The 23,123-nt window shown below is 34.9% G+C and overlaps 1 protein-coding gene across 1 annotated transcript in view; it reads left to right on the top strand.

Moving 5' to 3' along the window:
* LOC311077897 (adhesion G protein-coupled receptor E3-like) overlaps positions 1-22,631 on the top strand; it is a 33,737-nt gene extending 11,106 nt beyond the window's left edge. Inside the window, exon 14 of the mRNA XM_084106540.1 lies at positions 21,699-22,631. Within this exon, the coding sequence (XP_083962666.1) occupies positions 21,699-21,758 (60 nt within the window). The 3' untranslated portion in view covers positions 21,759-22,631. The remainder of the gene's footprint in view (positions 1-21,698) is intronic.
* Positions 22,632-23,123: the final 492 nt, after the last annotated feature.

Genomic DNA, 23,123 nt, shown 5'->3' with positions numbered 1-23,123 from the left:
CTGTATTCCTCCAAGTGGAGGGTTTTTGAGTCATGGTGTTCAACACACGCTATGGATCCAGTCAGCTGCCCGGTTGGTTCAGTGCTGGAGTTCCTACAGGAGAAGTTTGCTTCTCAGAGCAGCCGCTACCACTCAGAGTATGCGTTGCTGCTATTTCAGCTCATAGAGAGTCGGATGAGATCCCCCTGGGTAAACTAAGGCTAGACTCAGCATTTATGTGTGGGGTTAGGCACCTGAAACCAGCACGCTCCCCTGGAATTCCCTCTTGGGATCTGTCAGTCATCCTGGAGGGCTTAACGAAGGATCCCTTTGAGCTCTTGGAGTCAGCTCCGCAGCGGATTCTGACTCTCAAGGTTACTCTTTTATTAGCTTTGACTTCATTGAAGCGGGTTGGGGATTTGCAAGCTCTTCTGTCAGCAAGACATGTATGGACTTCACTCCTGGTCTGATCAGGGTGACTTTAAGACCAAGGCCAGGATATGTGCCCAAAGTATTGTCCACATCATTTCGCTCACAGGTTGTCAACCTTCACTCTTTCTATCCTCCTCCTTTTGTTTCTGAGGAGGACGGGAAGCTTCATTTGCTCTTCCCTGTCCGAGCATTGAAGTTCTATGTAGATTAGGGCTGGGCGATTTAAATCGCGATATTGTTATGCGCATCTCGTCAGTAAAGCCGGTTCCTTGATTAGTAGTAAATCGCCTTCACCTGCTTTCAGATGAAGCGGCATTTAGGGCTGAGGAGATAATTAAGTGATTAATTTAGTGATGATTGAGCATTATTGAAGACACCTGATGTTAACAAGCAGAATCACTGAAGAAGAAAATCACAAATTGTAAGTTACCATTAAGGTGATGGGTGATTGCTTTAGTTGGGCTCTAGACCATTATATGTTTACTTTAATATTTACTGTTGTTTGTCTGCTGTTATTGATTTATAACAGTTAAATGAACAAAGTAAAATGTTATTTTATAGTGTTGGTTATGTTTTGACGTAATCATTAAAGGTGGGCGATACTCCAAATTTTGGTATCTAGCCTACTGTTCAAAAGTTTGGGGTCTGTAAGATTTTTAATTCTCTTCTGCATTTATTTGAAAAACTGTAATATTACAATTGATCAAAGCGTAATTTTCGGCATCATTACTCCAGTTATGATGATAATTAATTTTAATATGCTGATTTACAGCTCAGAAAACATTTCTTATTATTATCAATGTTGAAAACAGTTTCATATTTTTTTGTGGAAACCATGATGCAGAATTATTTGATGAACCAAGTTGAAAGAACAGCATTTATATGAAGTAGATTTTTTTAACAGTGAAAAACCCTTGACTGTCACTTTTGATCAATTTAATGCATCGATCCTTGTTGAATAAAAATATTAATTTCATTAAAAAAAATCTTACTGTCCTCAACATTTTGAACCGTTATATACACTTTTGCTTTGTTTATTGCAAAATAACTCCCGATTGTTTCTCTGTCATCTAAGCAAGGCTTCGTTTCCCAAACGTGCCTGTGAGCTCAGTGAAGCACCAGCATCGAACGCTCTCTGTGATTGATTGGTTTCGTCTTGTATCCAGATGACTAGGAGAAAAAGTTCTATCCTACACAATTATCCGCTAACATTCGCTTATTTTTCCACTTAGAAGCTTATTTTACGCACTGAATTGCGTGCTAAATTAATAAAAATTACTGGTAAAAAAAACACACACATTTGGATCGATATTTTTATGTGAGGATCGATCCTTTTCGATACCACGTCAGTATCGAAGTATCGATATTTTAGGATCGATCCACCCACCTCTAGTAATCATGCTGTGATCTGAAAAAGGAAACTTATTGAGATAGTTTTGTTTAACTTGTTAGCTGCAGTTTAGTGATTCTTCAGCCTATGATTATCAGTATTTTACTTATAATTCAAAACATTTAATAAACATTGTTCTGATCTAAATACATTTAGATAAATTCATTTAAAACACAGACATCAATAATCAGCCTGTGAATCTCAACAATGGTGACAATAATAAAGCATGTTGCAGTGGCTGCCACCAATCACAACTCATTAATGGCTCCCATCATGCATTGCGGTATGAATAAATTATGATCTGAATTGTCTATGTAATTTACTTTTCCTAATTGAATATTCTGCTCCTCACCATTGTTGAGATGCATAGACTGAATCTTGACATCTGTGTGTGCCTAAAAGAATGATTTTTTTATTTTTTTTTTAAACAACTTTTAAGAAATCCTTTATATTATATAAAAAATTCTGGGCATTTATGCAGATTCACAGTTATGCTGTAACCAACAACATAAATCAAAGCCAGAAAGAAGAATTTTAATGAGTTCAGTGATCAAGTTCAAATGATGATTGTCATAACATAACCAACACCATCAGATCACCTTTTTCTTTGTTCAACCGGTGATTATAATTCAGAAACAACAGACAAACAAAATCTAAAGTTAATAATATATGGGTCAAGAGTCCAACTAAAGCAACCATTGATCGTCATAACGGTAACTTACAATTTGTGATTTTCTCCTTCAGTGATTCTGCTTGTTAACATCAGGTGTCTTCAATAATGTTCAATCATCACTAAATTAATCACTTAATTATCTCATTAACTTAAACACTCTTGAGTGTGGACTCATATACACTCCCAGGAGTGTTAATTTAACACTGGAGTTTTTGCTGTGTACAAAGAGCCGTAGTTAACTGACAAGCTGAGCCATATCGCATTAAATATCGCTGGCGATACGGCCGCAATATTTATGCGATATGGCTCAGCTTGTCAGTTAACTACGGCTCTTTGTAGTAAATGCCGCTCCATCTGAAAGCAGGTGATGGCGATTTACTACTAATCAAGGAACCGGCTTTACTGAGGAGATGCGCATAACAATATCGCGATTTAAATCGCCCAGCCCTAATGTAGATTGCTCTAGTGGTTGGAGAAAATCTAGCCAGCTCTTGGTATGTTTCAGTGCTGGCCGTCGTGGGCTTGCCGCATCAAACTTAATGTACTTAATATAATATAATATAATATGACGACGTAAGAGCGTCTAGGCGGCGCCCGTGGCATCAGCCAATGAATTGGCATGATTCTATATGGGCTTCAGTCAATCGGTACACCCAGAGGGCGTTCTCACTGCGTCTTAAGCTACATAGCGTCTTGTTTCCTATTCAGAGAACATGGGTCACACTAGTAACCCAAGACGTTCTTTAATGCAATATTTACAGTATGTTACTGTTGTTAATAATGCACTGAATTAAAATCTGAGATAACTCATTTCATTTGAGGAAATTGATTGGTAATTTGCAGAGGTGGGAGTAAGTCACTAAATTCAAGTCAAGTCCAAGTCTTAACATTGCAAGTCAAAGTCAAGCCAAGTCATTCTGTTGTAAGGGTCAAGTCAAATCAAGTCAAGTCAAGTCAAGTCAAGTCAAGTCAAGTCATACTCTTTGTCAAGTCAAGTCAAGTCGCAACTTAGTCATCAAGTCATACCAAGTCACACACAGGCTCGTTTTACACATTTTTTAACTCTGGGACTTTTATTTCTTATTTAGACACAGAGGGCTGATGGGTAAAAAAAAAAAAAAAAAAAAAAAATTAACTTGTGTGTAATAAATAAAATATTGTTAAGAAGCACATTAAATGCTCTAAAATAAAAATAAATGAAATGAACACAAGTAAACAAGAATTAATAAAACTTTTCCCATCTTGTGCTAGCCCTACATAGTTATTTTGCTGTGATGTCCTCTATGAAAGTGTAAACGAAACAAAAACATTAAAAATGTCAATTTAATCCAATTAGGCCAACGTGAACACACTCAAAAAAAAAAAAAAAAAAAAAAAAAAAAAAAGTCTAAACATAAGATTTATGTATTTAAATTGCATATAGAATTTCCATCCATTTGGATTACATAGTTTTAACATAAACCAATTAATAATCTGAATGTAATTCATATTTTTAAGTCATATATAAATGAAACAGATAAGATTTATGTAATAGTACACAGAAAAACGCCCATGTTAAATTAACACTTTTCAGTGTTCATATGTGTGCACACTACAGAGTTAAAGTACCATTGAAGCAGTGTTGAAGTTAATGAGATAATTAAGTGATGATTGAGCATTAATTATGAACACCTGCTGTAAACAAGTAGAATCACTGAAGAACAGAGAAACCCAAGAACTACAACTGACTTCAGCCAAATCAACTGAAGAGAAAAGAAGACATTAAATCTGTGAAGATCTCAGCAGAGGAGGATTAAACAACTCAAACAGCTTTACCAGCTTCACCTATTACTAACCAGATTGACTTAATTTAATATCCGTTTTAATGAAATCAACAATTGTATTTTAAAGTCACCATGATGGTGGTTAGCATTTGCTTTAGTTGGACTCTTGACCCTTAACTTTTTAGTATTATATTTTCTTTGGCTGCTACATTTGTGTGTATATAAAGCACATTTGTTGAGGCAAAAAAAGCCATGAGAAGATTAGATCAGATGATATTGGATGTTTAATCATCATGTAATTGTTTGAATCTCTGATCTTATTCTGTGTCTAATGCTTTGATTATATACGAGTTGTGTTTGTAATGTTGTTATATAATAGAAGCCATGTTAATTTACAGCATGAGAGCAATGTTGATAGTCAAATAACATTTAGTGCATTCAACTTTTTTTCTCTACATTATTACTTCAAGAATCAGTGTATGACTCTCAACAATGGTGACAATCAATGAAATGTTTCATGCTGCAGTGCATGCTGGGTACCACCAATCAAAACTCACCCATATCTCCCAGCATTCATTGCGACATTAATACATTATGCAGCTGGATTTTCTGGATACTTTGTTTGATTGTCACCATTGTTGAGATTCATATGATGTTTCTTGATGTCTGTGTTTGTCTAACTAATGCCATAGATTCAAGTTTTTGTGCACAAAGTATTTTTTTTAAAACCTATTTTAAATAATAGGTATTTGATAAACAACACTGCTAGATATACTATAAAATCAAATGACTTCTATTATGAATAAAACAATATTAAAAACACAAGTCCTATATAATCAAAGCATTAGATACTGCATAATATCAGGGATTAAGGAAATTACATAATGATGACGTTTTCATCATCAATAAACAACCAACATCATCTGATCTCATGGCTTTCTTAACTACAACAATTGTGCTTTAGAAACACACAAGTATAGCAACCAAAGAAAAGTTTACATTAAAGAGTCAAGGGTCAAGAGTCCAACTAAAGCAAATGCTAACCACCATCGTGGTGACTTTAAAATACAACTATTGATTTCATTAAAACGGATATTAAATAAAGTCAGTCTGGTTAGTAATAAGTGAAGCTGGTAATGCTGTTTGTGGAGTTGTTTAATCCTCCTCTGCTGAGATCTTCACAGATTTAATGTCTTCTTTTATCTTCAGTTGATTTCATCTTAGACTGTGGCTGAAGTCATTTGTAGTTCTTGTGTTTCTCTGTTCTTCAGTGATTCTGCTTGTTAACAGCAGGTGTTCATAATTAATGCTCAATCACCACTTAATTAACTCATTAACTTCAACACTGCTTCAATGGTACTTTAACTCTGTAGTGTGCACACATATGAACACTGAGAAGTGTTAATTTAACATGGGCGTTTTTCTGTGTACTATTACATAAATCTTACCCATTTCATTTACATATGACTGACATAAATGAATCACATTCAGTTTATTAATACATAATACATTATTACATAAATCTTATCTGTTTCATTTATATATGACTTAAAAATATGAATTACATTCAGATTATTAATTGGTTTATGTTAAAACTATGTAATGGATGGAAATTCTATATGCAATTTAAATACATAAATCTTATGTTTAGACATTTTTTTTTTTTTTGAGTGTGTTCACGTTGGCCTAATTGGATTAAATTGACATTTTTAATGTTTTTGTTTCGTTTACACTTTCATAGAGGACATCACAGCAAAATAACTATGTAGGGCTAGCACAAGATGGGAAAAGTTTTATTAATTCTTGTTTACTTGTGTTAATTTAATTTATTTTTATTTTAGAGCATTTAATGTGCTTCTTAACAATATTTTATTTATAACACACAAGTTAATTTTTTTTTTTTTTTTTTTTTTTTTTTTTTACCCATCAGCCCTCTGTGTCTAAATAAGAAATAAAAGTCCCAGAGTTAAAAAATGTGTAAAACAAGCCTGTGTGTGACTTGGTATGACTTGATGACTAAGTTGTGACTTGACTTGACTTGACAAAGAGTATGACTTGACTTGACTTGACTTGATTTGACTTGACCCTTACAACAGAATGACTTGGCTTGACTTTGACTTGCAATGTTAAAACTTGGCAGAGGTGGAAAGTCCAGGGGTCAGAAAGTAAAAGTCCTGCCATATATTTATTCCACCCATGAACTCACACAGCAAAAACTCCAGTTTTAAATTAACTCTCCTGGGAGTTTATTTGGCTCCAGACTCAAGAGTGTTAAAGTTAATGAGATAATTTAGTGATTGATTGAGTGATGATTGAGCATTATTGAAGACACCTGATGTTAACAAGCAGAATCACCAAAGGAGAAAATCTCTTTTTTTAAGTTGCCATTATGGTGATCAGTGTTGGCTTTAGTTGGGCTCTTGAACCTTAAACTAATACCGTTAGATTTTGTTTGGCTGTTCTATCAGTGTTATAACTTTCAGATGAACAAAGAGAAAAGCTGATCAGGTCATTTTGGTTGTGTTTCGACATAATCATCTTTTGACTTGAATCACAAAGCTCATTCAGAGAGTTAGGTTTACCTTGCTGATTACAGCAGTCTATGATTCTACAGTATACTCTTATCAATATAATCAGCATTTTCAAAATAATCCAAAAGATTTCTTTAAAGTTGTCCTGATCAAAACACTTTGAAAAGCTTTTTTTTTTTTTTTTTTTTTTGACACACTGACACCAAGAATCAGCCTGTGATTCTCAACAATGGTGACAATAATAAAGCATGTTGCAGTGCATTCTGGGTACCACCAATCAAAACTCATTCATGGCTCCCATCATGCATTGCGGTATGAATAAATTATGATCTGAATTGTCTTACTAATTTCCTTTCCCTAATTGAATATTCTTTTTGTCACCATTGTTGAGATTCATACACTGATTCTTGATGTCTGTGTGCGCCTTGAAAGATTTTTTTTTTTAATATCAGAACAACTTTTAAGAAATCATTTGGATTATAATGACAAATCTGGATATTATTCTGTAGAATCACTGTGATGCTGTTATGACCAATATACATTTCAGTCAGAGATTAGACTCTAAATGAGTTCAGTGATTCAGGTTAAATGATGATTATGTTAAAATATAACCAACACCTGTTCATCTTTTCTCTTTGTTCATCTGGCTGTTATAACTCAGATACAGCAGCCAAACAAAATCTAAAGTTAAACATTTAAAGGTCAACTGCCCAACTAAATCAAACACCGATATCCATAATGGTAACTAAAATTGTGATTTTTCTCCTTCAGTGATTCTGCTTGTTAACATCAGGTGTCTTCACTAATGGTCAATCATCACTCAATCAATCACTTAATTATCTCATTAACTTTAACACTCTTGAGTCTGGAGCCAAATAAACTCCCAGGAGAGTTAATTTAAAACTGGAGTTTTTGCTGTGTGAGTTCATGGGTGGAATAAATATATGGCAGGACTTTTACTTTCTGACCCCTGGACTTTCCACCTCTGAAACTTGGACTTGACTTGAGACTTGATTTTAGTGACTTACTCCCACCTCTGGTAATTTGCCATTAAAAGTTTATACTGTGAGCTTATTTAATTTGAGTCCACAAAGAAAAATACTTAAATGAGTTAACTAGAAACATAAATTTAATTAAATCCTACTAGATAACAACAGTACACATGAATGAGTTGAAGAACTTATCAATGCATCAGCAACTACACAGTCACTGCCTTTAAATAAAGTAACACACAACATAACATCAGTGTTTCTCTGTTCATCTTTGACTGAAGCACAGACTCTACTCTCCAGCACAATGGTGGCCCACAAAACTCAACCGAAACCCTTTAAATCCCAACAGATCATTAAACACTAACAGATCTCCACTATATCATTATGTGCAAAAACACATAAAATCACATAAAGTAATTCACATAATTTGACTTTTTTTGTTTAGTAAATTTGAGCTGTGAGATTTTACTGTAAACAACTGACTTCAGACACAACCTTAGATGAAATCAACTGAAGATAAAAGAAAACATTAAATCTGTGAAGATCTCAGCAGAGGAGGATTAAACAACTCCACAAACAGCATTACCAGCTTCACTTATTACTAACCAGATTGACTTTGATATTATGATATTACTATGACATTAGACTACATAGCCTATAATAAAAGATAATGAATTTCAAACCTGAACCAAACATATTTGTACTCAAAGATCAACAGTCTGTCATTAGTCTTTAGTCTACCACAAAAAAAACAACAACATTAAAATCCTAAATTCAAATGTAATTGTGAAAAAAAAACAAAAAAAAAAAAAAACAATGACTGTTGTACTGTTGTAAATCAGACCTTTCAGGCTATAGCCTAACGCTAATAATCCTTATGCCAAAATTATTATTACAACTAAATTGTTGGTCATTAAATAAGAAAACGAAATAATTGTGTAGATGATTTGCTTTGTGTAACTCGACATTAGGCCGAAGTATTTTTTGCACACAGTGCCGCAACCAATCAGTCACTCCTTTACGACTGGCTCGCTTATCAATGCAAATGTAAGTTCGCGCCTGGTATCTTTGTAGAATAGGGCTGCACAATTAATAGCAATTTACATGTAATCGCACTTAAATCGATTTGGCTTATTGAGATTTTGAAATCGCTAAGGCTGTGAATATTTTTTATGCACAGTTTGTCATTGATGTACGGCTCTGCGCTGCTCCATCTGAAAGCACTGTGAGTTTGAGTCACTTATAACGTGCATTTGAAAAAGCAACATGCGTCAAACATCTTTCCAAACACGAGAATCATTTATTAACCTCTTGTCCAACAAAAGATAACATTTAATAACATGCATTTACTCCAAACTCACTTCATAACGACATTTGAGCATCCTTCTGTGAGATGATGTGCCTTCTCTATTTATAAGTCATGTTTAATCAAAGTGTATCAATCTTCTGTTTATTCAGCTACAGCGATAGGGATTTCCTGGAATGATGCGCCTATTGTACTTCTGCGGCGAGGCATATTTATCGTGTTTGCATAAGAGCGCCCTCTGGCGTTCAGATGGAGCAGTATTTACTATCCATCAGCCACACTCCACTGACAAGCTGCGCATAAAATAATGTCAGCCTTTGCCAAATCACGTGTGGTTTTATTGTGATAAATCGTGCAGCCCTATTGTAGAACCTCACGAGGTGCAGAGAACTACCCCATCACACAGAACAAGCAGTGCGCTGCATTTTTTATGTTGCTAGGCAACCACTGAAACAGCTGTCCTGTCAGTCAAATACATGTCAACTCAGCCTTTTATTAACTTTATTTACTTTCTGTTAACATTGTGGTAGTTAAGGTTTGTGAAGTCGTAACCCGCAAGAGCACCACAAGTTTATCCTCCATCATCGCACTCTCCGGGTGTTCAAGCAACTGTAGCTTTCATCACTAATACAGAAGGCCCGCCTCTCCATTCATTCGATTGGACAGTGGAAAAAAACACGATGGTGTCGGGTGACTAATAAATCTCTCAATCAAAACATTTTTGGGGGAGTACTCTGGGTTCGGGCCAAATTCCAAGCTTCAAATTCCAAGCCCGAACTTGTGAAAAGCTTGATTTTCACCACAGGGGGACTTCAATCTGTTAATACTCTTCCATTTCCTTCCTGTGATGGAATGTTTAAATTAGTCAAAATTATTTAAACTCCAACCATCAGAAATTCTAATTTAAACAGATGCAGTCTGTCTGTCTGTCTGTCTGTCTGACTCCATTAATGCCTTCAAATTCTAAGCTTGTAAAACGACTTCAAACTTTTAGGTCCTGCTTTCTCAAGCTTTTTTTCTATTTTGTCCTTTGTAAAAGCAATTTTATCATCTCTCTTTTCTATTTTGTCCTTTGTAAAAGCAATCGTTAAGCAATTTTATCATCCCGCTCCATAGGAAAGCCGTTTCACTCACTCTCCAGAGACAGTATTTTGAAAAAAGTATCAGTAGCCATTACAGATTTGTTTGCAATATTTTCTAAATGTTGATAAAAACTAATTCCAAATAACAGTGTTTCCATTAACCGATGTTATGTGACTGAAACATTTTTTTTTTCCTCTCGCCATAAGTCATTCCAACAATTATGACAATGGATGTTGGTAGGTTTAAGTATATACCAGCCACCGCACTAGCCATTATTTTTAATGGAAGGTGATACTGTATAGGCTTATTTTCCAAATATTAATGGCAAGGAAAGCCTCTTATACTTGGGAGCAGCTTTTGGGTGTTTTCCCCTCATATCTGATTCAAGGTCTTGATTGTGGCATTTCTTTGTGGTTTCTTTTGTCTTTTATGAGTTTAATAAAGAACTCTGACCCATCTTCTGTCCAAGCACACTACGTCATCTACATGACCTGTAATGTGCAAAAACTGTTTCCCCAGCTAACAGACTTTTGTTATAAGAACGTTCTCCAAATATTCAGTGTTGGTTCTGGGAACGTGAAAAATGTCCAGTTTTCTTGACGTTAGAGGAACGTGTTTTAAAAGGTATAATGTTCCTCAAACGTTCTTTCAACTTAATTTTGATTTAAAATTCAACATTATAGGAACGCTGATTTCTTACATTCCAAGAACATAAAAATGTCCAGTTTCCTTAATGTTACTAGAATGTTATTTAAAGGTTAGTGTAATGTTCCTGAAACATTCTTTTGGAACTTGAAAGTCATTAGAGAAGTTAATGAATTCAATTGATGTGATAAAAATCATTTTTAACTGAAGAAATTTGTTTAACCCTCTGGGGTCTGAGCGGTTTTCTGGGTCCTGGAGGTGTTCTGACATGCTCTGACATTTGTGCTTTTTTCAGTTATTTATAAACATGTTAATGGCAAAGGTGTAAATTCACTCTATATAGCACAAACAGGGCTACCAATATATGTGATCACCATGCATGTATATTTTTGAATTTTTAAAGGAGTCATAACCTAGTATTACCTTGGATACCCATGCTCTATTATAGTCTTTCAGGCCCTTCTAAAAAAGAAAAGTGGAAAAAAATAAACACAGAGCTCCTCTGACCCTTATTTCTGAAGGCATTATTGTCTCGCGAGATCTGATGCGATATTTTGGCTGTCGTGGACATTCATTTTAATAATGCAAATGAGGGGCGCGTTGATTGGTGGCATGAAGGAGGGGGGCTGACACCGCAGGTAACGCTTCGCATATCATTCCAAAATGACATCATGGCGCAAGTTGTGAATGAACCCGACCTGGCCGCGACCTACGGAATTCAACCGTATATGTATGAGCCAGACTCTGAACCTGAGCTGGAAAGGGAAGATGTAGAGTCGATGGAAGGACGTCTACATTAAGATGTCTCTGAATGGTAAAGACAATCATTTTGACTGAGACATACATTAACATCAGTAACAAGCTAAAACGTTTGTTGCTAGTTTCTCCCACATAGGTTTACCTTTTATAATGTAGATTACATTAACGGAGATGTAGTCTACTTTTTTTATCAGCTTACAGTGGTTATTGAGATCAACGTTTGCTATCATGTGGTGTTTTTGCCTTGTTTCACGTTGTGGTTTTTTAGACATTCAATATTTTTCTTCTACAGACATGTAACGTGATGTTTTTCTTCATGTTTATTATTACTTGACTGTTTGTTTTATTTATCTATCCTTATCTATCCTTCGCCTGATATTGCCCCAGATTTGTGAAGGATTCCGGCGTAAAATGTTTAGCACAGACACCTAACGTTAAGCCAGTGGGAAGGGTTGTAGGAACCGTGTCATTAAAAATGAATTTAATCCACTGGTCCCTGATAGCTAGGTCCGTTCTTGGGAGAGAAAACACATTTCCATGTTGATTCTGGCAGTCAACAACAGAGCAACTCACGTGTGCACTACATTTCTGCATCTTTCTCGACTGAATATGAGGGGGAGAGGGGCAGGGCGGGCTTCCTGCAGCATAGGTCTGCGGTGTCCATATATGGTATATTCGGCGCAGAAATTAAAATCTCGTATTTGAGTGCGCGTGCACGTGGGCTGGTTTACGAACCCAGGGGTAAACAAACGCTTCACTTTTAAATATCGGCTTCCCGGCCAGTGTATAATCGTTAGGCAATCATAACATACATTGTTTCTCGTGGAAAAGTGAAAATTACAGGTCATGACTCCTTTAAGAGAATAATGTTTATGCGTGGTTACTGAAAAAAATAAAAATGAAAGTTGCTGAAATAAGACCACAAAACTCATAATAAATATGTGTCAATAAGACTTTTGACTAATGGATGTTGTCGCTTCGAGTTCTGGCTTCAAAATTATGTGAAAATAGTCTTGCTTTATCGTTCACATAAAACAATACATTGATTTAATTGATGTAAAACAGGTTTTGCTTGGAAAGCCAATATGCAAGGGGGCGTGAACGAGGAGTGGTTTACACCTGAGAATACAATGTCCCACCCACTCTGCATAATTAGCCATTCATTCAGGTGTGACACTGACTGAGCCACAATGCAAGGACAAAATATATATTTAGAAGAAGACTTATATTGACCATTTAAGATTTTGCTTACATCTATCTTGTAAATATGTTTTGCTATTTTATTAAAAAGGTTACAATTACAACAATAATTACAATTTCAACAATATTTCAAGTGTACTCTTTCTTTGTAAAAAAAAAATGATTATAGGCCTACATTTTATCTATGTATTCATTAGTTTGAATATAGCCAACATTGGAACAGCTAACATCTTAGTTGATGACATTATTTTTGACAAAAATAGTATTTTATATATATAGAAATTGCTAAACAAAAGCTTATTTGATGTGGCAGTATATTCTACAGTAAAAACTGTACCCAAATCTAGTCAACAAAGTGTTGTCTTTCATATTTCGCCTGACTGTAACGTTGTTTTTATGAAATATTAGGGCATATAAATGTTAATTTGCAGTTTAATACGTTGCTTATACAAATAGCCTACATTTTATTTCAACATATTTCAGTCGATTTTTACTCATCTCAGTATAGCAATACAGTTTGCTAAAACATCATCATTCATTCACACACGCGATTTAAATTTAAACTGTCTTTTTGTAGCTGTGGTAAACAGCGCGCATCTCTGCCGTTCATTCCTTCATAAACAGAAACCCGATTCATGTGAGAAGGAAAAAAACTTACTACAGTATTCCTCAGCTCGCTCCTCGATATACCCGCACTTCTGAGGTACATTTTCCATTATTATTATTCCTCACAGCGCTGCGAGACGGTGTAAACAAGTAATGATCTGAATAAACTTGTGTTGTTCTCTTGTTGTTCTCGAGCTGATATGGGGGCGTTCACAGGTTTGCATGGATTGCCTCAATCATTTGCATTTGAATAGCGCGCGCTCTCCGTGGGCGTGTCACATTACATTTGAATGAGCTGTAATGAGCTCGACTGGAATCGCTCTCTTTTAATACAGATTTCACAAGATGAGAATATTTGTTTTTTTTTATTCATTTAACCCTTGTGCATCCTTGAGGACATTTTTGTCCTTTTCAGTTTTGTTTTTTGATCACTTTGCCTGTGTTAATGCTAACTGCATAAAATTTGGCACGGGTGTGTATTTTTATTGGAATTTTACTATTTCATCACCATTTCCTTTAAAAAATCTATTTTGCACTAGTTACACAAAATACTTCCTCTCAGCGCCTTTTGGACAACAATGGCTCCATTGAAACCCATTAAAACTGCATTTTTTAATCCCTGTGCCGTTTAACTATAAAATGATGCAATCTTTTTTAATAGGCTTTCAGTCTGTTGGCAAGGTTTCAAAATTGACATTTTTACAATTTTTTATCAGATGGTGCCATTTTTTCAGGTTAGGCCTATAAAGCAAATACTCGCTTTAATCCTGTTTTCTGCTTCGGCATATTATAGAGCCAACTGGATAAATTATGCACCGATAATTGTGTGGGTTTGTTGGTATGGGTGTCTAAGTGTGGTTTGTATGTGTGTAATAAAATAAAAAGTGTGTTTGTGTGCTTGTAATATTTGAGAGAGAAAAACTCAACTGCAAATCGAAAATCCAATCACTGTGTTCACCAGTGGAGTTTTGCTGGGATCCAATGGGGAAAGTCTGGTACTGCGCCCAAACAAAATCTTACTGAAAGCTCATTTTTTGAAATATCATCCTCAAATTCGGAACACAACCTGTTTAGATTTATGGCTTTGAATTTAAATCAGTTTTAGAGTTCCAAATGTTTCATAAAATATATATTTTATATAAAATATTGATTATAATGTTCATAAATATTTTTCATAAACTTAAACTTCTAAAACATTTTTTTGGTTGCACTTTTTTCACTTTAACAACAATCTGCCAAGGGTCTTCTTTAAAATGAGACCAAACTTAAGTATTTGCTCCCAAGCATAACATTTTTATGAGAGTTTTTTAACTTGGATATTTTTGTCCCTTTTGGACCTATGTGTACGTTTAAAAAAAAAAAAAATTTAATGTTAACTGCATTAATTTTGGCACAGGTGTCTATTTTTATTGTAATTTTACTATTTCACCACCATTTCATTTGAAAAAAAAAAAAAGTTGCACTAGTTACACAAAATACTTATTTATATTTTATATAAAATATTGATTATAATGTTCATAAATATTTTTCATAAACTTAAACTTCTATAACTTTTTTTGGTTGCACTTTTTTCACTTCAACAACAATCTGCCAAGGGTCATCTTTAAAATGAGACCAAACTTAAGTATTTGCTCCCAAGCATAACATTTTTATGAGAGTTTTTTGACTTGGACATTTTTGTCCCTTTTGGACCTATGAGTAAGTTTTTTTTTTTTTTTTTGTTAATGTTAACAGCATGAATTTTTAGCTATTATAGAGCCAGTTGGATAAATTATGCAATGATAATTGTGTGCGTGTGTTGGTATGGATGTCAGAGTGTGGTTGGTATGTGTGTTATAAAAAAAAATGTGTTTGTGTGCATGTGTGTGTTTGTAGTATTGAGAGAGAAAAACTCAACTGCAAATAACAAAGCCAATCACTTTGTTCACCAGTGGAGTTTTGCTGGGATCCAATGGGGAAAGTTTGGTACTGCGCCCAAAAAAAATCTTACTGAAAGCTCATTTTTTGAGATATCAACCTCAAATTTGGAACACAACTTATTTAGATTTATGGCTTTGATTTTCTAGCCGTTTTAGAGTTCAACTTGTTTCATAAAATATATATTTTATATAAAATAATATTCATAAATAATTTTCATAAACTTAAATCTATATAACTTTTTTTTGGATTTACTTATAAAAAAATATATTATAATAAAAAACTTTGATACCAAAGTTAAGTCTGTGCTCCCAAGCTTCAACTTTTTATGACAGTTTTTTGACATGGACATTTTTGTCCTCTTTGGACCTATGAGTAACTTTTTTAAATTGATGCACAAGGGTTAAAAGAAGAGAATTCAAGCTTCATGCCTGTGTGTCTGTATGCCTGTTTGAATGAGTATTCGCTGAGTTATTGTTCATTTTCGGACGCGTTTCAGAATGGACTACACTGGCAGAGAGAAGGCAGAACTCGCTTCGTGTTTATTTTTCTTTATTTGGCAAAAATCACAACACTTTGTTTTTATTGTGAGTATACACAAAAATAATACACATTTAACAGAATCGACTGATGTATGAAACTCCTATGGAAAATCAAAGTCAACAGAGTATTTATGAGTTTCTTTTACACTGATAAAAAAAAAAAGCAAGCTGGTATCGCCGGCGATACCGCCGACCTCAGGGGGTTAAGATTGTCAAAAACTATTTAAAAGTTAAAGTTGACACACTAAGACATCAGCACTCGTCATACAAACCTCAACAATGGTGACAATCAAAAAATAATTCATATGCATAATTTATGTATGCCGCAATGCATGCTGGGAGCCATGAATGTGTTTTGTATGCTGGCATGAAGAATGTCACCATTGTTGTATTTCATATACCGAATGTTGATATGTAGTGTATAGTAATGTATAAACAACTCGAAAACAATTTTTAAACAGAATCTTAAACTCAGAGTTTTATATATGAAGAATTCAGATGCAAAGCCCTCTAAATGCCGTCTGAAATTTTCTTCTAGAATGATCATTTTTATCAAGCTTGTATATTTAAGTTAAGTAATTTCACTTAAATGACAATTAGATGACACTTAGAGGCTTTTGCATCTGAACTCTTCATACACTCAAAAATCGATATTCACCATCTGAACCAGAATAATGTCACAAATGATATGTTTTACACTTTTTGAGTTTCATATTTGTCAATAGTGTTTAAATTCTTTAATTAGCCATATGCTACAGAAAAAGCAGTCATTTTGTCTGCTATTAAAACAGCCAAGTTTATCTTTTTTAGCAATGCAGAAATGTTCTCCTTAAACACCTGCACTTGCTGATAAATCAACAACAAAGAAATTCAAGGGTCAAGAGCCAATCAGGGTATCTTCCGTCCATTTCATTTCCTATTTGAAATTAAATAAGCAGAAACGAGAAACGGCGCCTTTATTTCGGCTTGATTTTTCGTTTTTTAGTTCACAGGCAAAAAACGAATAAATGACTTCAAAATTCGTTTTGCACATGTGGACGGTCATGAGGCGCCCCTGTCAGCCGATTGGTCAAGAAAATCTGAGCATGTGACGTCATCGGTAGTTCCCCAGGTTTATTCAACAAAATAATAGTCCTATGGCTCTGCGTACCGCATATTAAACTGTTCAGGGCAGGTCCTGGGCTTACTTATGTGCAACTTAACACGTTTCAGAGAAATATTTATATATCAGAAATATTAAATATTAATCTGCACCCAGACGGTTTTATTAGCTGTGCGGAGTTAAATCTGTGTGGTGAAGCACAATGTTCAGTCAAGTGTAGCATACGCAGCTGTCATAACTCTTCTTTTAGACAATATGCTCAGTTTTGGACAAGGGGTGGTTATTGCAAATACTGTATTGCAAAACTGCTGATGGTGGTGTTGCTGTTGTTTTATGCTACAAGTTTAATACTATGCGGATGCGGGAGTTAAAACTGTGCTGGACTATGTTGGTGACCCAGTGTAATTGACCTATGGCTAAGCCACGCCCCCTCCACTCACTCGGACAAACAGTCAACATTCGGTAACAGGCGCTATAGCGGTCAGTAGGAGACATTTCACAGGAGGCAATTGATGATTTTTGGAGACAGAAAGATTATATATCATCTCGAAGTCACCAAAAGGGCCTTAACTATACATTGGAGGGTTATATTAATAATTTCATTGTTGAGAAGGTCGATGAAAAGCTTCAGCTCCAGACAAAGATTTACAGGTCACAGTGTAACTTACATGTTATAGTTTGGTGCTATTTCGCTTTAAACGCTCGCTTTATACGCGCGTCCTATTCGCTTTGGACGCGTGAATGGATTCAAAATGTTTAAGCGTCGAACTAGATGCGATACGAGCGAATTTGACGCTCTATTTGCGTTTGGTGTGAACGCAGCATAATGAACAGTCTGCGATGTCAAGATTGCAATGCTGGATGAGTGTGTGTATCAGAGAGAGAGAGAGAGAGAGAGGCGCGGGCGCGATCGAACAGTGGAAACATAAAAACATACTCCATTTTGTTCATACAGGACATCATTACAACTCCAAAGTGTTTAGCCTACTTATATTTGTGTAAACACAACATTGTGTCTGGCTACGCAGCTACAACGCAGCTAGAAGCTAGGCTAACGTTATGTTAGAGATGTTAAAGATAACGTTCAAATACGTTGTTGACTTACCTTAGAACAGATGTAGACATCCTTGTTTAATTGCATTTAGTTGGTGTTGTGGTCTACCGCATAACTTAATCCAGAGCAGACACTTATCTCGGTTGAAATGTGGCTTGGGAAAGGGTAAAAAATACACACTGTCACCCAGCCTCTCAGGATACCTAGTGTCGGAGTTGCATGTACTCCATGCACACCGTTTGACCATTTTAAACTTAAAATGACAAGAAAAAACATAAAAACGAATGAAAACTGACTAACTGCAATGCATTTCAATGGACGTGGAAGCAGAGAATGTCCGAGTGTATGGGTTAGCTATGCGCACTGTGATTGGCTCATCGCGTTTGGGGGCGTGGCTTAGCCATAGGTCAATTGTAGCCTACAGCGTAAAATACAACCACAAACACACGTAATATGTATGCATAGCCAAAACACAACACGAGTTTGTTTAAACTTGATTTTTATTACCACCCATATTTTTTTCTGATTTCTTCAGAATGATTTCTGAAGGATCATAAGACACCAAAGACTGGAGTACTTGCTGATGAAAATTCAGCTTTGCATCACAAAAATAAATTACATTTTAAAGTATATTAAAAAAGAGAACCATTATTTTAAATTGTAATAATATTTCATAATATTACTGTTTTTTTTTGTTTTTTGTTTTGTTTTTAACTGCATGCTTGATGAGCATAAGAGACTTCTTTCAAAAGCATTAAAAATAGTAGTGTTTCCAAACTTTTGACTGGTACTGTATATATATATATATATATATATATATATATATATTTTTTTTTTTTTTTTTTTTTTTTTTACAACCTTATGAAGCTAAAATGAGCTTTTCCACACTTATTTTAATACAGAAAAATATTTTGTCAGCCACAGATGGTAAAAATGAGCCATCATTTATTTTTTCAATCTACCTGAAATAACATTAAACCTTTGTTTGTTGGTATTTTGTGACTTTTTTTCATTTATCATCATGATCATGCATGCAAAGTTTCAACGTGTGTTGACATATACAAACAAAATTACTATTACATTTGTGATGTTCCCGCCCGGGTCAATTTGTCCCTCAGCTATTCGACACATGTGTTTGTATGACAGGGCACTTCAACTCCAGTTCTAAAGTGCAAGTGTCTAAAAGTGATCTAACCCTAACCAAACACACCTGAAAAAGCTAAATCTCGTTGTTCAGAATTAATTGCAAATTACAGATGAAAATCTTTGTCAGACAAATCAGCTCTCATTTCTATATTCAAGATATCTGAAATACCTAGCTTTTAACCTTTTATGATTTCCAAAGGCAGCTTTACAGAGCCAATAAATAAATAAAAAACATTTATTTGATGTATGTTTTTGTTATGTTCTGTTTCTCACTCCCATGTGAGTGAATAATGAGCTTTCCCACAATTTTGCTTTTTGCTTAGTTGCTTTGCTTTTTGCAATTTTGCTTAGTGTGGCACAAGACTTTGACATAGACAGCAGGAAAAATGAGCTCCCAAAGACATTTAAATAAGTAATTTCACAGGTTTTTGATGATACTGATACAGATGAAGATGTTTCCGAGTTAGAGGATGCTTCAGAGATTGAGGAAAATGTTGTTGAAGATACAGAAAATGAATGAAACTAGGGAAACTATTAACTATGTCTATAGGAAACTAAAGGGAAAGTTAACTTAGGAAAAGTAAACATTATTTTCATTATACAGCTACATTTAATTGTTTAGTTATGATGTTATAAGCATAAAATGTATAAGAAAAAATGAAAACGTAAAAAAAAAAAAATATGCAAAAAAAGTCAGTAGGCCTATACTGTTTATAAAAAGAAAACGGTTTTAAAAAATGGTTAAAAAAACAATTTGATCAAATTTGTCAATTTGACCCGCTCCGTAAGTAGCCTACACGGAAATCGAACAGTGCACGAGGGTACGTTCAGCATATAGCGCTTATTTTAGATTTTTTTAATGTTTGACAGCATCTTCCTCCACTCTTTGAACAATTTTAATTTACATTAGCCTATTCATTATTAACAAAGCGAATAAGACGGATGAGATAACACAAGTAAATGAAAGACCTATTGATTAACCTTTCAAACGAATGCGGTTCATTGTTATTTTTTAATGAAAACACAACAACAATAAAATAGTAGGCTACAATAAAAAAAAAACTCCTGCATAGTATTAAACTTGAATTAACAAAACGATTAAGCCAGAAAAACAACAGCATAGGCTAACAAATAAATAAAATATATTTGGAAATTTCCCTTTAAAACGAACGCTCAGTTTTGTGATCACACTGTTATTTCACCTTTTTGTTGTTGTTGTTTTCAAAGACAAACTCACTTTTATATTAAACAAATAAATATTTCTTTACTAACAAAATCTTTCGCTTTTTCCTCCGCTATCGTCCTGTCAATCATCTCGCTGTCTCACCCTCGCGGCTATGATTAGCCTACAGTTACAGTACAATTTTATTTACCATCATCGCGGTACCCACCACCATCAGCAGTTTTGCGTTACAGTATTTGCAATAACCACCCCTTGTCCAAAACTGAGCGTTATGACTGCTGCGTAGGCTATATGCTACACTTGACAGAACATTCATTGTGCTTCACCACACAGATTTAACTCCGCACAGCTAATAAAACCGTCTGGGTGCAGAATGATTAATATTTAATATTTCTGATATATAAATATTTCTCTGAAACGCGTTAAGTTGCACATAAGTAAGCCCAGGACCTGCCCTGAACAGTTTAATATGCGATACGCAGAGCCATAGGACTATTATTTTGTTGAATAAACCTGGGGAACTACCGATGACGTCACATGCTCAGATTTTCTTGACCAATCGGCTGACAGGGGCGCCTCATGATCGTCCACATGTGCAAAACGAATTTTGAAGTCATTTATTCGTTTTTTGCCTGTGAACTAAAAAACGAAAAATCAAGCCGAAATCTCGTTTTTTCGTTTTTTGGAAAAAACGAAAAAACGAAAAAACGAATAAAGGCGCCATTTCTCGTTTCTGCTTATTTCATTTCAAATAGGAAATGAAATGGATGGAAGATACCCTGATTGTCTGAATAAAGTTGTAGTTTGTGTTCTTATTACTCTTTCAAAAGATGATAGAAAGAATGTTTCAGGAACATCACACTAACCTTTAAATAACATTCTAGTAACATTAAGGAAACTGGACATTTTTATGTTCTTTGAATGTTAGACATCAATGTTCCTATAATGTTGAATTTTAAATCAAAATTAAGTTGAAAGAACGTTTGAGGAACATTATACCTTTTAAAACACGTTCCTCTAACGTCAAGAAAACTGGACATTTTTCACGTTCGCAGAACCAACACTGAATATTTGGAGAACGTTCTTATAACAAAAGTCTGTTAGCTAGGTCCATTGCAGTGACAGCAAAAAACACCTGGTGACTTTTTTTGCGATATATGGAAGTTTTTGCGAAAATGCACGTGTTTGGGCGTCCATTGGGCGTATTTTCAATTCGCAATTTCAATTTGTGCAATTTGAAAGGTAATGGAAATGCAGCTTGTGTTTACTACAGAAATTTTTTTAAACACATTGTCTTACCTGTTTATTATAAAGAAATTCCATTGTGGTTTACTGGATTTAAGAGGTTAAATGGATGTCAAGACACACAGCTCCTCTCGTCTCATTCTTGTCCAGGTCAGACAGCAGTACAAGAATTTCTTCAGATGTCTTTGCAGTGGACGCAAACATAACTGAGGACTACACCATCATCTTCAGGAAATAAAAAAGTACTGCTCAAGTGCCATTAATATTCAGGTGATGTTGACATGATTCCAGCCTGTATTCCCCTGTCTCGTGGTTAAGGACTTTTATGTTGAAGTGTTTCTATTCTATTGTTTCTTTGTTGACTTCCTGTGTTTAGTTCCTGGTTGCCTTTGTTCCTTACTTCCTTGTTTCCATTGCTACCCTCGTTTTTCACCATGGCCACTCATTGCCTACACCCGTCCCTCTTTAGCCTCTTGTTTTCCTTGTGTATTTATTCCCTGTGTTTTAGTTGCCTTGTGTCGGTTGTTGTCTTTGCATGTAACGCTGTAAAGCCTTGCATTTTGTTCCTGGTTTGGATTTTTGATGTGGATTATCTTTGTGTTTTTGGAATCAATGTTGCTGCATCTGAATTATTGCTCCTCTTCTATGCTGCTTCATAAGAGATGTTATGATTACAGTAAAACATAATCAATGTTTTGGATGTTAAATGTATTTTTTTTTTTAACCAGTCTTTTGATAAATACTATTGATGTAGATCTTCTAAACGGTATTATTTAATCTTTTTTGAAATCACAAGATTGTCTTGGTGGAGGGTGAAAAGCACATTTTTACAGACTGAGCTCACTGTTGAGCTCATAAAGCTTCCAGAAACGATGGAATGACTGTTTCTTCTGTAAAGATAATGTAAATATTACTTTAAATATTCATATGGCAAAGTATATTTTCAGGAATGTCACAGGTTTTATAGGTGTAGTGTATTTTTGTATTAAAACACGTGAATGAAGATTGATTTTTGTTTTCGTTCAGGTTTTATTTCAGTAGTTTTTTGTTACAAAGTTATGTCGTAATAAACGGTGTGATATAAAGGGGTTTGTGAACATGTTTTTCCACATTCTTCCAGAAGTCTTTTCAACATTTCGCCATGGTATTGGGCAGCTACTGTTGGTTTCTTCATACATTTATACAGGTTGTCACACACATTAAAAAAAAATGCTCCAATGCATACTGACATTGTGTGCACCACCACCAAATGTAACTGGTTGAAACAATGAATGTATGGCACTTCTCTGTTCAATTTATCCTGTAGAATCTTTTGCACCCCCCCTTCTTCCCCGACATCACGTTGGCCCCATCATAGCATTGACTTAGAATTTTTTCAGTGTTCAGACCAGCACGTGTTATCTCTGTTAAGACAACATCAGTTAACGACAATGCATCAAAGTTTTCAGTTGTTGCCACACACAACAGCCGCTCGTGAACTTCGTTTTTTTTCGTTCAGGTAGCGAATGACGATGGAGATGTTTTCACAGCCTTTGGCATCTTGGGTCCCAGCTGCCTTTAACGTGTACCATGAAT

This window comes from Abramis brama, assembly GCF_963993115.1.
Source record: "Abramis brama genome assembly, chromosome: 2".
Classification (NCBI taxonomy): Eukaryota; Metazoa; Chordata; class Actinopteri; order Cypriniformes; family Leuciscidae; genus Abramis; species Abramis brama.
The sequence above is the reverse complement of the archived record's forward strand: the minus strand, read 5'-3'. Positions and strand labels throughout refer to the sequence as shown.